The following is a 17,598-nucleotide window of genomic DNA, read 5'->3' as shown; positions in this document are numbered from 1 at the left end:
GCAGAATGAGGCCGATATCCGCTAATGATCAAAATCCAGAAAAGAGCCATTAAATTCCACAACCACCTAAAAGGAAGCGATTCCCAAACCTTCCATAACAAAGCCATCAACTACAGAGAGATGAACCTGGAGAAAAGTCCCCTAAGCAAGCTGGTCCTGGGGCTCTGTTCACAAACACGAACACACCCCACAGAGCCCCAGGACAGCAACACAATTAGCCCCAACCAAATCATGAGAAAACAAAAAGATAATTCCTTGACACATTGGAAAGAATTAACAAAAAAGCAGAGCAAACTAGAATGCTATTTGGCCCTAAACAGAGAGTACACAGTGGCAGAATACCTGACCACTGTGACTGACCCAAAGCTTTGACTATGTAAAGACTCAGTGAGCATAGCCTTGCTTTTGAGATAGACCGCCGTAGGCAGACATGGCTCTCGGGAGAAGACAGGCTATGTGAACACTGCCCACAAAATTAGGTGGAAACTGAGCTGCACTTCTTAACCTCCTGCCAAATGTATGACCAAGTTAGAGACACATATTTCCTTCAGAATTTGAAAACAAATCCAATTTTGATAAATTCCTGTAGCTACTGGGTGAAATACCACAGGGTGCTATGACAGAAAAGGTCAACAAGTGAAGAACAAACACCATTGTAAATACAACCTATATTAATGTTTATTTATTTTCCCTTTTGTACTTTAACTATTTGCCCATCATTATACAACTGTATATAGACATAATATGACATTAAACATGTCTTATTCTTTTGGAACTTCTGTGAGTGTAATATTTACTGTTCATTTTATTGTTTATTTCACTTTTGTTTATTATCTATTTCACTTGTTTTGGCAATGTAAACATATGTTTCCCATGCCAATAAAGCACTTTGAATTGAAAGAGAGAGAGAGAGAGAGAGAGAGAGAGAGAGAAAGAGAGAGAGAGAGAGAGAGAGAGAGAGAGAGAGAGAGAGAGAGAGAGAGAGAGAGAGTTCAGTTCCCTAGTTTCCTCTCACTCAGGTAACCTCTAAGGATGAGTCACAAACTTCCTATAGGCACATGGCACCCTATTCCCTATAGGGCCCTGGTCAAATGTAGCGCATTATGTAGGGGATAGGGTGGAATTTGGGATGGAGAAGACCTGAGGTGACCCTCAACCCAGGAGGCACCAAGCTGTTCTGAACAGAGTAGTCATGAAGCCTTTTCTAAAAGGAACAAGCCACAACAACATTTGCTTGCAGTTACCATAATGAATAGTTATTAAGAAGGCGAACGAAGATGAGAGAGAAAGGAGGAGGAGGAGATGGAGGAGAGGGAGGAGGATGAGGAGAAGGAAGAGGAGGAGGAGGAAGAGGAGAGAGAAAGGAGGAGATGGACAAGGGAGAAAAGCTACAGAGGCTTGCATGTTGTAGAATAACACACACACACACACACACACACACAGAGAGAGAGAGTATTAGTGGGTTGTTAGTGGTCTCTGTTTTTGGCCGTATCACTGGGTAAGTCCCAAATGCACTCTATCCCATGTTTAGTGCTACTACTTTTGCCCATGGCTCATAGGGCTCTGGTCTAAAGTAGTGTCCTATATGTATAGGGAATTAAGTGTCATTTGAGATCAGTGTAAAATTAAATGTGTAAACTCAACTCCACTTCTGCCAGGGTTCACAGACTAACGCAGTTTTAGGAATGACTTAGTCAACAGATACATACAGTGCCTTGCGAAAGTATTCGGCCCCCTTGAACTTTGCGACCTTTTGCCACATTTCTCGCTTCAAACATAAAGATATAAAACTGTATTTTTGTGAAGAATCAACAACAAGTGGGACACAATCATCAAATGGAATGACATTTATTGGATATTTCAAACTTTTTTAACAAATCAAAAACTGAAAAATTGGGCGTGCAAGAGTGTGAAGAGACAGGCACTGTATTTCAGTTGGGGGCAGTTACATTTACATTTAAGTCATTTAGCAGACGCTCTTATCCAGAGCGACTTACAAATTGGTGCGTTCACCTTATGACATCCAGTGGAACAGCCACTTTACAATAGTGCATCTAAATCTTTTAAGGGGGGGGGGGTGAGAAGGATTACTTTATCCTATCCTAGGTATTCCTTAAAGAGGTGGGGTTTCAGGTGTCTCCGGAAGGTGGTGATTGACTCCGCTGTCCTGGCGTCGTGAGGGAGTTTGTTCCACCATTGGGGGGCAAGAGCAGCGAACAGTTTTGACTGGGCTGAGCGGGAACTGAACTTCCTCAGTGGTAGGGAGGCGAGCAGGCTAGAGGTGGATGAACGCAGGGCCCTTGTTTGGGTGTAGGGCCTGATCAGAGCCTGGAGGTACTGAGGTGCCTTTCCCCTCACAGCTCCGTAGGCAAGCACCATGGTCTTGTAGCGGATGCGAGCTTCAACTGGAAGCCAGTGGAGGGAGCGGAGGAGCGGGGTGACGTGAGAGAACTTGGGAAGGTTGAACACCAGACGGGCTGCAGCGTTCTGGATGAGTTGTAGGGGTTTAATGGCACAGGCAGGGAGCCCAGCCAACAGCGAGTTGCAGTAATCTAGACGGGAGATGACAAGTGCCTGGATTAGGACCTGCGCCGCTTCCTGTGTGAGGCAGGGTCGTACTCTGCGGATGTTGTAGAGCATGAACCTACAGGAACGGGCCACCGCCTTGATGTTAGCTGAGAACGACAGGGTGTTGTCCAGGATCACGCCAAGGTTCTTAGCGCTCTGGGAGGAGGACACAATGGAGTTGTCAACCGTGATGGCGAGATCATGGAACGGGCAGTCCTTCCCCGGGAGGAAGAGCAGCTCCGTCTTGCCGAGGTTCAGCTTGAGGTGGTGATCCGTCATCCACACTGATATGTCTGCCAGACATGCAGAGATGCGATTCGCCACCTGGTCATCAGAAGGGGGAAAGGAGAAGATTAATTGTGTGTCGTCTGCATAGCAATGATAGGAGAGACCATGTGAGGTTATGACAGAGCCAAGTGACTTGGTGTATAGCGAGAATAGGAGAGGGCCTAGAACAGAGCCCTGGGGACGCCAGTGGTGAGAGCGCGTAGTGAGGAGACAGATTCTCGCCACGCCACCTGGTAGGAGCGACCTGTCAGGTAGGACGCAATCAAGCGTGGGCCGCGCCGGAGATGCCCAACTCGGAGAGGGTGGAGAGGAGGATCTGATGGTTCACAGTATCGAAGGCAGCCGATAGGTCTAGAAGGATGAGAGCAGAGAGAGAGAGTTAGCTTTAGCAGTGCGGAGCGCCTCCGTGATACAGAGAAGAGCAGTCTCAGTTGAATGACTAGTCTTGAAACCTGACTGATTTGGATCAAGAAGGTCATTCTGAGAGAGATAGCGGGAGAGCTGGCCAAGGACGGCACGTTCAAGAGTTTTGGAGAGAAAAGAAAGAAGGGATACTGGTCTGTAGTTGTTGACATCGGAGGGATCGAGTGTAGGTTTTTTCAGAAGGGTGCAACTCTCGCTCTCTTGAAGACGGGAGGGACGTAGCCAGCGGTCAGGGATGAGTTGATGAGCGAGGTGAGGTAAGGGAGAAGGTCTCCGGAAATGGTCTGGAGAAGAGAGGAGGGGATAGGGTCAAGTGGGCAGGTTGTTGGGCGGCCGGCCGTCACAAGACGCGAGATTTCATCTGGAGAGAGAGGGAGAAAGAGGTCAGGGCACAGGGTAGGGCAGTGTGAGCAGAACCAGCGGTGTCGTTTGACTTAGCAAACGAGGATCGGATGTCGTCGACCTTCTTTTCAAAATGGTTGACGAAGTCATCTGCAGAGAGGGAGGAGGGGGGGGAGGAGGATTCAGGAGGGAGGAGAAGGTGGCAAAGAGCTTCCTAGGGTTAGAGGCAGATGCTTGGAATTTAGAGTGGAAGAAAGTGGCTTTAGCAGTAGAGACAGAAGAGGAAAATGTAGAGAGGAGGGAGTGAAAGGATGCCAGGTCCGCAGGGAGCGCGAGTTTTCCTCCATTTCCGCTCGGCTGCCCGGAGCCTTGTTCTGTGAGCTCGCAATGAGTCGTCGAGCCACGGAGCGGGAGGGGAGGACCGAGCCGGCCTGGAGGATAGGGGACATAGAGAGTCAAAGGATGCAGAAAGGGAGGAGAGGAGGGTTGAGGAGGCAGAATCAGGAGATAGGTTGGAGAAGGTTTGAGCAGAGGGAAGAGATGATAGGATGGAAGAGGAGAGAGTAGCGGGGGAGAGAGAGCGAAGGTTGGGACGGCGCGATACCATCCAGTAGGGGCAGTGTGGGACGTGTTGGATGAGCGAGAGGGAAAAGGATACAAGGTAGTGGTCGGAGACTTGGAGGGGAGTTGCAATGAGGTTAGTGGAAGAACAGCATCTAGTAAAGATGAGGTCGAGCGTATTGCCTGCCTTGTGAGTAGGGGGAAGGTGAGAGGGTGAGGTCAAAGAGGAGAGGAGTGGAAAGAAGGAGGCAGAGAGGAATGAGTCAAAGGTAGACGTGGGGAGGTTAAAGTCGCCCAGCACTGTGAGAGGTGAGCCGTCCTCAGGAAAGGAGCTTATCAAGGCATCAAGCTCATTGATGAACTCTCCGAGGAACCTGGAGGGCGATAAATGATAAGGATGTTAAGCTTGAAAGGGCTGGTAACTGTGACAGCATGGAATTCAAAGGAGGCGATAGACAGATGGGTAAGGGGAGAAAGAGAGAATGACCACTTGGGAGAGATGAGGATCCCGGTGCCACCACCCCGCTGACCAGAAGCTCTCGGGGTGTGCGAGAACACGTGGGCGGACGAAGAGAGAGCAGTAGGAGTAGCAGTGTTATCTGTGGTGATCCATGTTTCCGTCAGTGCCAAGAAGTCGAGGGACTGGAGGGGGGCATAGGCTGAGATGAACTCTGCCTTGTTGGCCGCAGATCGGCAGTTCCAGAGGCTACCGGAGACCTGGAACTCCACGTGGGTCGTGCGTGCTGGGACCACCAGATTATGGTGGCCGCGGCCACGCGGTGTGGAGCGTTTGTATGGTCTGTGCAGAGAGGAGAGAACAGGGATAGACAGACACATAGTTGACAGGCTACAGAAGAGGCTACGCTAATGCAAAGGAGATTGGAATGACAAGTGGACTACACGTCTCGAATGTTCAGAAAGTTAAGCTTACGTAGCAAGAATCTTATTGACTAAAATGATTAAAATGATACAGTACTGCTGAAGTAGGCTAGCTGGCAGTGGTTGCGTTGTTGACTTTGTAGGCTAGCTGGCAGTGGCTGCGTTGTTGACACTACACTAATCAAGTCGTTCCGTTGAGTGTGATAGTTTCCACAGTGCTGCTATTCGGGGCTAGCTGGCTAGCTAGCAGTGTTGATTACGTTACGTTGCGTTAAAGAACGACAATAGCTGGCTAGCTAACCTAGAAAATCGCTCTAGACTACACAATTCTCTTTGATACAAAGACGGCTATGTAGCTAGCTATGTAGCTAGCTACGATCAAACAAATCAAACCGTTGTACTGTAATGAAATGAAATGAAAATGTGATACTACCTGTGGAGCGAAGCGGAATGCGACCGGGTTGTTGAGTGAGGAAGTTCTATTCGGCAGACGTTGGCTAGCTGTTGGCTAGCTAGCAGTGTCTCCTACGTTAAGGACGACAAATAGCTGGCTAGCTAACCTCGGTAAATTAAGATAATCACTCTAAGACTACACACTCTAAACTACACAATTATCTTGGATACGAAGACAGCAAAGACAGCAAAGACAACTGGTAGACGGTGGATGTTAGCTAGCTGGCTAGCTGGCTAGCTGCTGGGCAGATAGCAGTGTAGACTACGTTAGGATGACGAAATACGATGATTACGCAATTATCTTTGATACAAAGACGGCTATGTAGCTAGCTAAGGAGAAATTGCTAAGATTAGACAAATCAAACCGTTGTGCTATAGTGAAATGTAATGAAAAGTTATACTACCTGCGAGCCGAGGTGCGAATGCGACCGCTCGCTCCAACCCGGAAGTAGAAAAAAAGTTGTTCACTAAATGAAATACTTATCTTCCCTCAGCGTGTGTTTTAGTCGCCCCCTTTTTGACGGAGGAGAGAAGAAAAAATAATAATAGAAAAATATAAAATATATTTATATATATATATATATAAAATGATTATATATATATATATAAAATATAAATATAAGAAAAATAGATTTTACCATGTGGTGTTGAGAACATTTTGCAGTTTTAAAGCTTTTATGATATTCTAGAGAATCTTGCAATTTTATAACAAATTTAATGCAATTCTACAACAACAAAAAATGTGTTTCGCAGTTATATAGCTTATTAACTGCAAATCTATTTATTTTGCCATGAGGTGGAGAGAGATTTTTGCAGTTTTAAAGCTAATTTCCTGCAATTCTACACTTGAGCCATGATTTATGCTAATATGATTGATTTTGTTAGTCTATGGAGGTCAGGGCCCTTGGGCACGTGCCCTGCATGCCCGGTCAGTATTCTGACTGAGACCCCGAGTGAGACACCGACTGAGACAACGACTGAGACATCGACTGAGACAACGACTGAGACCCCGACTGAGACAACGACTGAGACCACGACAACGACTGAGACAACGACTGAGACACCGACTAAGACCCCGACTGAGACAACAACTGAGACAACACCTGAGACCCCGACTGAGTCAAACACTGAGACTCATACTGAGACCCCGACTGAGACAACGACTGAGACAACGACTGAGACACCGACTGGGACCCCGACAACGACTGAGACCCCGACAACAACTGAGACAACACCTGAGACCCCGACTGAGTCAAACACTGAGACTCATACTGAGACCCCGACTGAGACAACGACTGAGACAACGACTGAGACACCGACTGGGACCCCGACAACAACTGAGACCCCGACAACAACTGAGACAACACCTGAGACCCCGACTGAGTCAAACACTGAGACTCATACTGAGACCCCGACTGAGACAATGACTGAGACCCCGACAACAACTGAGACCCCGACTGAGACAACAACTGAGACCCCGACTGAGACAACAACTGAGACCCCGACTGAGACAACACCTGAGACCCCGACAACAACTGAGACCCCGACTGAGACCTCGACTGAGACAACAACTGAGACCCCGACTGAGACCCCGACTGAGACCTCGACTGAGACAACAACTGAGACCCCAACTGAGACCCCGACTGAGACCCCGACTGAGACAACAACTGAGACCCCAACTGAGACAACAACTGAGACCCCGACTGAGACCCCAACTGAGACCCCGACAACAACTGAGACCCCGACTGAGACCTCGACTGAGACAACAACTGAGACCCCGACTGAGACAACACCTGAGATCCCAACTGAGACCCCGACTGAGACACCGACTGAGACAACGACTGAGACAACGACTGAGACCCCAACTGAGACCCCGACAACAACTGAGACCCCGACTGAGACCTCGACTGAGACAACAACTGAGACCCCGACTGAGACAACACCTGAGATCCCAACTGAGACCCCGACTGAGACCCCGACTGAGACCCTGACAACGACTGAGACCCCGACTGAGACAACGACTGAGACCCCGACTGAGACAACACCTGAGACAACACCTGAGACCCCGACTGAGACCCCGACTGAGACTCCGATAGAGACCCCGACTGAGACAACAACTGAGACCCAGACTGAGACCCCGACAACGACTGAGACAACTGAGACAACGACTGAGACAACGACTGAGACCCCGACTGAGACAACGACTGAGAAAACGACTGAGACCCCGACTGAGACCCCGACTGAGACAACAACTGAGACCCCGACTGAGACAACACCTGAGACCCTGACTGAGACCCCAACTGAGACAATGACTGAGACCCCGACTGAGACCGCGACAATGACTGAGACCCTGACTGAGAACGCGACAACGACTGAGACCCCAACTGCGACAACAACTGAGACCCTGACTGAGACCCCAACTGAGACAACGACTGAGACCCCGACTGAGACTGCGACAACGACTGAGACCCCAAATGAGACCCCGACAACGACTGAGACCCCGACTGAGACCCCAACTGAGACAACGACTGAGACAACGACTGAGACCCCGACTGAGACAAAAGACCCCGACTGAGACCTAGAGACCCCGACTGAGACAACGACAACTGAGACTGAGACCCCGACATGACGACTGAGACCCTGACTGAGACCCTGACTGAGACCCCGACAACGACTGAGACCCCGACTGAGACAACGACAGACACCGACTGAGACCCCCACAACGACTGAGACCCCGACTGACTCCCCCCTCTCTGCTTATGTTGTTTATGCTTGGAGCCGGACCTGGACATGAGCTACATAACACCAGCAGTAGATAGAAGGGCCTCCAAACCCTGGTTGGTTGCTACGCAATTATAACATAACAAATAGAGAGGGAGGCAGGGAGGGAGGCAGAGAGGCAGGGAGGGAGGGAGTGATGCAGGCAGGCAGGGAGGCAGGCAGGCAGGGAGGGATACACATCTGGATTGAATGAACTGGATATATCTGACCAGAAACACATAAAGAGTCACATATTTCACCCATTTTTATCTGGTCATCCATCCTACTAATACAAGTTTTCCTGCCACGCCGCCAAGCCTAACTGGGTTCAGCGCAAGCCTCTGTGTGTCAGAAAGGGAGGGGTTTCAGGGAAAGAGAAGGAAAGAGAGGGAAAGAGGAGAAAAAGAGAGTCCTGTCTGGTGACGGGTGGAGAGGAGAGAGAATATACACTGGAAAGAAAAGCAGTCTCACAAAGCAGTTTCCCCAGGGAAGTCTAGGCAACAGGGAGGTCCGGGCGACAGGGAAGTCCAGGCTACAGTGAAGTCTAGGCGACAGGGAAGTCTAGGCGACAGGGAAGTCTAGGCGACAGGGAAGTCTAGGTGACAGTGAAGTCCAGGCGACAGGGAGGACTAGGCGACAGTGAAGTCCAGGCGACAGTGAAGTCCAGGCGACAGGGAAGTCCAGGCGACAGGGAAGTCCAGGCGACAGGGAAGTCTAGGCGACAGGGAAGTCTAGGTCGACAGTGAAGTCCGGGCGACAGGGAAGTCTAGGTCGACAGTGAAGTCCGGGCGACAGGGAAGTCAGGCGACAGGGAAGTCTAGGTCGACAGTGAAGTCCAGGCGACAGGGAAGTCTAGGTCGACAGTGAAGTCCGGGCGACAGGGAAGTCCAGGCGACAGGGAAGTCTAGGCGACAGGGATGTCTTGGCGACAGGGAAGTCTAGGCGACAGGGAAGTCTAGGCGACAGGAATATACACTACTGTTCAAAAGTTTTGGGTCATTTAGAAATGTCTGTGTTTTTGAAAGAAAAGCTAAACAAAATTGCCAATAAAATAACATAAAATTGATTAGAAACACAGTGTAGACATGGTTAATGTTGTAAATGACTATTGTAGCAGGAAACGGCTGATTTCTTTATGGAGTATCTACATAGGCGTATAGAGGCCCATTATCAGCAACCATCCCACCTGTGTTCCAATGGCACATTTTGTTAGCTAATCCAAGTTTATCATTTTAAAAGGGTAATTGATCATTAGAAAACCCTTTTGCAATTATGTTAACACAGCTGAAAATTGGTTGTACTGATTAAACAAGCAATAAAACTGGCCTCCTTTAGACTAGTTGAGTATCTGAAGCATCATCATTTGTGGGTTCGATTACAGGCTCAAAATGGACAGAAACAAATACCTTTCTTCTGAAACTTGTGAGTCTATTCTTGTTCCGAGAAATGAAGGCTATTCCATGTGAGAAATTGCCAAGGAACTGAAGAGCTCGTACAACGCTGTGTACTTCTCCCTTCACAGAACAGCGCAAACTGGTTCTAACCAGAATAGAAAGAGGAGTAGGAGGCCCCGGTGCACAACTGAGCAAGAGGACAAGTACATTAGTGTGTCTAGTTTGAGAAACAGACACCTCATAAGTCCTCAACTGGAAGCTTCATTAAAAAGTACCAAAACACCAGTCTCAATGTCAACTCCAGGATGCTGGCCTTCTAGGCAGAGTTCCTCTGTCCAGAGTACCATTGACTGTGTTCTTTTGCCCATCTTTATCTTTTCTTGTTATTGGCCAGTCTGAGATATGGCTTTTTCTTTGCATCTCTGCCTAGAAGGCCAGCAACCCAGAGTCGCCTCTTCACTGTTGACGTTGAGACTGGTGTTTTTAATGAAGTTGCCCTCATGGAGTAGTACACAGCAGTGTACAAGATCTTCAGTTTCTTGGCAATTTCTCGCATGGGGGAATAGCCTTCATTTCTCAGAACAATAATAGACTGATGAGTTTCAGAAGAAAGGTCTTTGTTTCTGGCCATTTTGAGCCTTTAATCGAACCCACAAATCATGTTATTTTAATGGACCTTTTTTTTTTTTTTTTTGCTTTTCTTAAAAAAATAGTAACAAAAAAGTAACCATTTTTGAAGTGACCCCAAACTTTTGAACGGTAGTGTATGTCTAAATGTTTGAGAGACAAGCTTGATTTCACTGTAACATATTGACAAGTATCTGGACATTTAATTTTCTTTCTTCTGCATCTTTCGGTATTAAAAGGAGTTAAAAAGAGATTTTAGAAACACAGTTTTTCCTGCGAGTAGCCACGCCTGCGAGTAGCCACGCCTGCATGGTCTTGTAATCATCTAGAGGCTTTTTCTTCTTCTTCCAGCCTGTGTGTCCTAGCTTGAGAATTCAAGGTTCACATGTATCCCTTTGGTGGCCGAGTTGACCTATTTTAAGAAATGCCATTGGTTTGTGGAGGAAAATGTTTAAGATCTTTGATAGGCTGATGAGGAATTTGTTACAGGAAATAAATCACTGCCACCTGGTGAGGCTAGCATAGGGCTAACGTGTGCCAGGTTATCTGATGGGACACAATGTAGCTTACTACCGTGTGACAGTACTTAACAATTTTAATTGGCTGATGCTTAAACTTAACCTTGAAACATGTTCGCAAGTTTGGCCCCGTTAATTTTCAGAGAATGAAAGAGAGGCGAGTGGGAGTGTGAAGCCAAAGTAATTACACCAATAATTGTGAATAACTAGGCCCCACTGGATGGCTGTGAGCTTATCCCTTGTGTCCAAGGCCATTACAGCAACTGTGTGAATTGTTATCCATTATACATATGAATACCACATTCATAATACATAATGCATACCACATGCATAATACAACTCTCTCTCTCATGCATCTCTGATTTTACACCATAAAACCTTAGATGTTATTATTGGTCTCATGGTAGTCGAACATTGACGATCGCTTTGCTCTACAGCCTTGAGCTTTGGCTACCTGTGTATATGGGTGTGTGCCCATCAGATTTAGTGTCTGTGTGTGTGTGTATGTGTGTGTGCGTGCGCGTGTGTGTGTGTATATGGGTGTGTGCCCATCAGATTTAGTGTGTGTGTATGTGTGTGTGCGTGCGCGAGTGTGTGTGTGCTTGTCCTTTATTGTGTACGTGTGTGTTGGGGCTTGGCGATAGGGCTTGGCGATAGGGCTTGGCGATGGGGCTTGGCGATAGGGCTTGGCGATGGGGCTTGGCGATGGGGCTTGGCGATGGGGCTTGGCGATAGGGCTTGGCGATGGGGCTTGGCGATGGGGCTTGGCGATGGGGCTTGGCGATGGGGCTTGGCGATAGGGCTTAGCGATAGGGCTTGGCGATAGGGCTTGGCGATAGCATTCTTTAGCCCAGCTGTCAGGGTCCATATTCCCAATATGCAAAAGTACTCATGGTTTGGTGTATTGTACCAGGGACTTGTTACCATGTGTTTGACAGGACAGAAAGATCCCGTGAATATTTGACTACATATATCTATATGACTACACCCGAAGACTGGAAGACAGATTGTTATCATGGGAATAAGTGCTGAAACATTTGGCATGTTTCACAATAAAAAAAAAAGATCCCGTGAATATTTGACTACACCCGAAGACTGGAAGACAGATTGTTATCATGGGAATAAGTGCTGAAATATTTGGCATGTTTCACAATCAATCACAGACCAGCGTCTGTGGGGAGTCTGGGGCCCTCGCCTCGTGGAAAGACATGGACAGATAACTAACTACAATCTAGCCACTGTCTCTAAGCTAGTCTTAGTACAGGAATGTTTTTCACATGTGACATTGTCAATATGCTGTAGAATTACAGTACCAGTCAAAAGCTGTCAACAAGGCGAAGGCCGGCTACTTTGAAGAGTCTCAAATATAAAATACTTTTTCATTTGTTTAACTTCTTGGTGACGGGGGGGGGGGGGGGGGGGGGAGTATTTTCCGGTCCGGATGAAAAGCATGTCCAAATTCAACTGCCTGCTACTCATCCCGAGAAGATAAAATATGTATAGTATTAGTAGATTTGGATAGAAAACACTCTGACGTTTCTAAAACTGTTTGAATAATGTCTGTGAGTATAACAGAACTTATTAGCAGGCGAAACCCAGAGGACAAACCATTCTGATTTGTTTTTTCACTCTCTTTTCAATGATTTTCATTGGGAATCCAGATTTCTAAGGGACCTTCTTGCAGTTCTTATCGCTTCGACTGGATGTCAACAGTCTTTAGAAATTGGTTGAGGTTTTTCCTTTGTGTAATGAAGAAGTACAGCCATCTTGAACGAGGGTCACTTGAAGTGTACTGTTAGACACTACAGTGGTAGGTGTACTGTTAGACACTACAGTGGTAGGCCTGATTACCAACAACGACGAGACAGCCTACAGGGAGGAGGTGAGGGCCCTCGGAGTGTGGTGTCAGGAAAATAACCTCAGACTCAACGTCAACAAAACAAAGGAGGTGATTGTGGACTTCAGGAAACAGCAGAGGGAACACCCCCCTATCCACATCAAAGGGACAGTAGTGGAGAGGGTAGTAAGTTAAGGTCCTCGGCGTACACATCCAGGACAAACTGAATTGGTCCACCCACACAGACAGCGTGGTGAAGAAGGCACAGCAGAGACAGCGGAGCCATTCTGGAGAGAGACTTGCACACATCTTCTCCAAACACACATCTTCACCACACACACATCTTCACCACACACACATCCTCACCACACACATTTTCACCACACACACATCTTCACCACACACACATCTTCACCACACACACATCTTCACCACACACACCTCTTCACCACACACACATCTTCACCACACACACCTCTTCATCACACACACCTCCTCCCCTTTTTCTTGTCTCAACAGTTTTACATTTTATTCCAGATAAATTATTTTTCACACAAAACAGTATTTTAGATGCTTTTCTCTGACAACTGACGACTTAATAATTAACTAGGCCGATAACTGTGGGCTTCAAGGCCTACAAGCTTGTGATTTTAAACAATCCAAACATTTTATTTTATTTTTTTAAGAAGCTAATGATCCTTGATTCCTCTGTGGCTAAGTCATGCTTTCTGGTGAAGTATTTGGAATGAGATGATATATGTCTGTATAGACGGGAGTTATAATTTCCATTTACTTCCCGAATGGACCCACCACTATGCCATTTCTGTCCTTCTGTCCTGTTCTATTGGATCCACCACTATGTCATCTGTCTCCTGTTCTATTGGATCCACCACTATGTCATCTCTCTCCTGTTCTATTGGATCCACCACTATGTCATCTCTCTCCTGTTCTATTGGATCCACCACTATGTCATCTCTCTCCTGTTCTATTGGACCCACCGCTATGTCATCTCTCTCCTGTTCTATTAGACCCACCGCTATGTCATCTCTCTCCTGTTCTATTAGACCCACCACTATGTCATCTCTCTTCTGTTCTATTGGATCCACCACTATGTCATCTCTCTCCTGTTCTATTGGATCCACCACTATGTCATCTCTCTCCTGTTCTATTGGACCCACCACTATGTCATCTCTCTCCTGTTCTATTAGACCCACCACTATGTCATCTCTCTCCTGTTCTATTGGACCCACCACTATGTCATCTCTCTTCTGTTCTATTGGATCCACACTATGTCATATCTCTCCTGTTATATTAGACCCACCACTATGTCATCTCTCTCCTGTTCTATTGGACCCACCACTATGTCATCTCTCTTCTGTTCTATTGGATCCACACTATGTCATATCTCTCCTGTTATATTAGACCCACCACTATGTCATCTCTCTCCTGTTCTATTGGACCCACCACTATGTCATCTGTCTCCTGTTCTATTAGACCCACCACTACGTCATCGTTCTATTGGACCCACCACTATGTCATCTCTCTCCTGTTCTATTGGACCCACCACTATGTCATCTCTCTCCTGTTCTATTGGATCCACCACTATGTCATCTCTCTCCAGTTCTATTGGATCCACCACTATGTCATCTCTCTCCTGTTATATTAGACCCACCACTATGTCATCTCTCTCCTGTTCTATTGGATCCACCACTATGCCATCTCTCTCCTGTTCTATTGGACCCACCACTATGTCATCTCTCTCCTGTTCTATTGGACCCACCACTATGTCATCTCTCTCCTGTTCTATTGGACCCACCACTATGTCATCTCTCTCCTGTTCTATTAGACCCACCGCTATGTCATCTCTCTCCTGTTCTATAGGACCCACCACTATGTCATCTCTCTCCTGTTCTATAGGATCCACCACTATGTCATCTCTCTCCTGTTCTATTAGACCCACCACTATGTCATCTCTCTCCTGTTCTATTGGACCCACCACTATGTAATCTCTCTCCAGTTCTATTGGATCCACCACTATGTCATCTCTCTCCTGTTCTATTAGACCCACCACTATGTCATCTCTCTTCTGTTCTATTGGATCCACACTATGTCATATCTCTCCTGTTATATTAGACCCACCACTATGTCATCTCTCTCCTGTTCTATTGGACCCACCACTATGTCATCTGTCTCCTGTTCTATTAGACCCACCACTATGTCATCTCTCTCCTGTTCTATTGGACCCACCACTATGTCATCTCTCTCCTGTTCTATTGGATCCACCACTATGTCATCTCTCTCCAGTTCTATTGGATCCACCACTATGTCATCTCTCTCCTGTTCTATTAGACCCACCACTATGTCATCTCTCTTCTGTTCTATTGGATCCACACTATGTCATATCTCTCCTGTTATATTAGACCCACCGCTATGTCATCTCTCTTCTGTTCTATTGGATCCACACTATGTCATCTGTCTCCTGTTCTATTAGACCCACCACTATGTCATCTGTCTCCTGTTCTATTGGTTTTCATATCAACGTTATTTCGTTGTCCTGAAGCCAAAGTGACAATCTCAGTAACATTAAAAACCTATCGTAGTTGTTGCATCTTTAGTTTCCTCCTCTTTCTAAGCATCGAACAGAGATGTTCATCTCTGCCACATACTGTATATCAAACTGCTATCAGGTGTGCTGTTTAGAATGGTGTTTTCCCCAGGTGTGCTGTTTAGAATGGTGTTTTCCCCAGGTGCTCTGTTTAGAATGGTGTTTTCCCCAGGTGTGCTGTTTAGAATGGTGTTTTCCCCAGGTGTGCTGTTTAGAATGGTGTTTTCCCCAGGTGCTCTGTTTAGAATGGTGTTTTCCCCAGGTGTGCTGTTTAGAATGGTGTTTTCCCCAGGTGTGCTGTTTAGAATGGTGTTTTCCCCAGGTGTGCTGTTTAGAATGGTGTTTTCCCCAGGTGTGCTGTTTAGAATGGTGTTTTCCCCCAGGTGCTCTGTTTAGAATGGTGTTTTCCCCAGGTGTGCTGTTTAGAATGGTGTTTTCCCCCAGGTGGTCTGTTTAGAATGGTGTTTCCCAGGTGTGCTGTTTAGAATGGTGTTTTCCCCAGGTGTGCTGTTTAGAATGGTGCTTTCCCCAGGTGTGCTGTTTAGAATGGTGTTTTCCCCAGGTGCTCTGTTTAGAATGGTGTTTTCCCCAGGTGTGCTGTTTAGAATGGTGTTTTCCCCAGGTGTGCTGTTTAGAATGGTGTTTTCCCCCAGGTGCTCTGTTTAGAATGGTGTTTTCCCCAGGTGCTCTGTTTAGAATGGTGTTTTCCCCCAGGTGCTCTGTTTAGAATGGTGTTTTCCCCAGGTGCTCTGTTTAGAATGGTGTTTTCCCCAGGTGCTCTGTTTAGAATGGTGTTTTCCCCGGGTGCTCTGTTTAGAATGGTGTTTTCCCCCAGGTGCTCTGTTTAGAATGGTGTTTTCCCCAGGTGCTCTGTTTAGAATGGTGTTTTCCCCCAGGTGCTCTGTTTAGAATGGTGTTTTCCCCAGGTGCTCTGTTTAGAATGGTGTTTTCCCCGGGTGCTCTGTTTAGAATGGTGTTTTCCTGCTAATTGCATTTTGGCAAATATTTGAATATGACGTTTTATTGGCTGGTTCATTAACACTTGTTCTATGATGATGCACCACCATAATGTACATGTGATATGTGTCATTCTGTGCAGCGTGGTGGGTTATGGACTCAATCCATATGGGGCCGGTACATTTCTTAAATGGACGTTAAATTAAAATCTTCCCAGTCACATTGTCTGGAAACCCTGAAACACACACACACACACACACACACACACACACACACACACACACACACACACACACACACACACACACACACACACACACACACCCCTCGGGGGCCTCAGTAATGATTGATTAGGGTTCTCACCTTCACCATGTTCCTGGTATGGTCCGTCTTCACCGGAACCTTCATCTGAAACACCCGGCCAACCACAGCAGACGAGTCAGGGAATCCTGACACTCCCCTTGCTCCTACTGCAGAATGCTGAACTGCATCCGCCACCGGATCCAAGGCCTCCACCGCCTGGAAGTCTGACAGTATGGAGGAGTGCATGGAGGCCTCCAGCTCCCCGGGTCCGTCCACCATCATGTCCCCCAGCACCTCCACCTGTCCCTGGGATTGATCCAGTGGCCAGGCCCCTTGAGCCAGAGTTACCATGAGAGCCAGTAGCAGCAACACACTAGCCCTGCAACCCACAGCTAAGCTCCCCAGACCAGGCATCCACGCTCTAGCCTCTTCCGTCGCTCGACACTCTCCTCTCTGTTTATTGGGCATTCTTTGTCTTTTGTTAACTATCTCTCACACAAAGGAGGATGTCCCCTGGAGAGGACAGCATGCAACCCAACCACACACCGACAGACACAAAGCTGATCCTACCCGACCCAACCTCCGCTTTTCTTTTCAATAGGGGCTCCTTCTCGCTCGCTCTCTCTCTCTCTCTCTGAGAGTCCCCTCTCCTTTGATTTCTCTCTCTCCTTTTCTCCTCTCCTTTCCTCTTGTTTCCCTTGTTCCTTTGTCAGAGGCTCTTCAGTGGTTCGTAGATCCCATTGTTAACCGAGCATTTGAGACCTGTAGAAAGAGAAGAAACAGGAATTCATTAAGACATGCTTTAAATACCAGGAGGAGTTTTAAAACTGCTAGACAGGTTCAATATTTAACCTCAACTTTAAACACCTCGGAGTTCATTCTCTCTCTATCACCTTAAGAGTTAATTATCTGTAGTCTATACAAATAACATTCCAGGCAACAATGTGCATGCTTCCTATCATTATGTAGCTATAGCAACATAATCCCAGGTGTGTAGCTATAGCAACATAATCTCCGGAGTGTAGCTATAGCAACATAATCCCAGGCGTGTAGCTATAGCAACATAATCCCAGGTGTGTAGCT

The 17,598-nt window shown here is 47.0% G+C and overlaps 1 protein-coding gene across 2 annotated transcripts in view; it reads right to left on the bottom strand.

The window, feature by feature from the left end:
* Positions 1 to 17,598, bottom strand: part of LOC115123560 (dystroglycan 1-like) — a 147,706-nt gene that overhangs the window by 19,120 nt on the left and 110,988 nt on the right. For both annotated transcript variants that reach the window (XM_065002093.1, XM_065002092.1), the window contains exon 2: positions 16,576 to 17,277. In XM_065002093.1, coding sequence (XP_064858165.1) covers positions 16,576 to 16,983 — 408 coding nt within the window. In that variant the 5' untranslated portion in view covers positions 16,984 to 17,277. The remainder of the gene's footprint in view (positions 1 to 16,575; positions 17,278 to 17,598) is intronic.

This window comes from Oncorhynchus nerka, linkage group LG15 (assembly GCF_034236695.1).
Source record: "Oncorhynchus nerka isolate Pitt River linkage group LG15, Oner_Uvic_2.0, whole genome shotgun sequence".
In the NCBI taxonomy this organism is placed as follows: domain Eukaryota; kingdom Metazoa; phylum Chordata; class Actinopteri; order Salmoniformes; family Salmonidae; genus Oncorhynchus; species Oncorhynchus nerka.
This window is presented reverse-complemented; position numbering and strand designations above follow the sequence as displayed.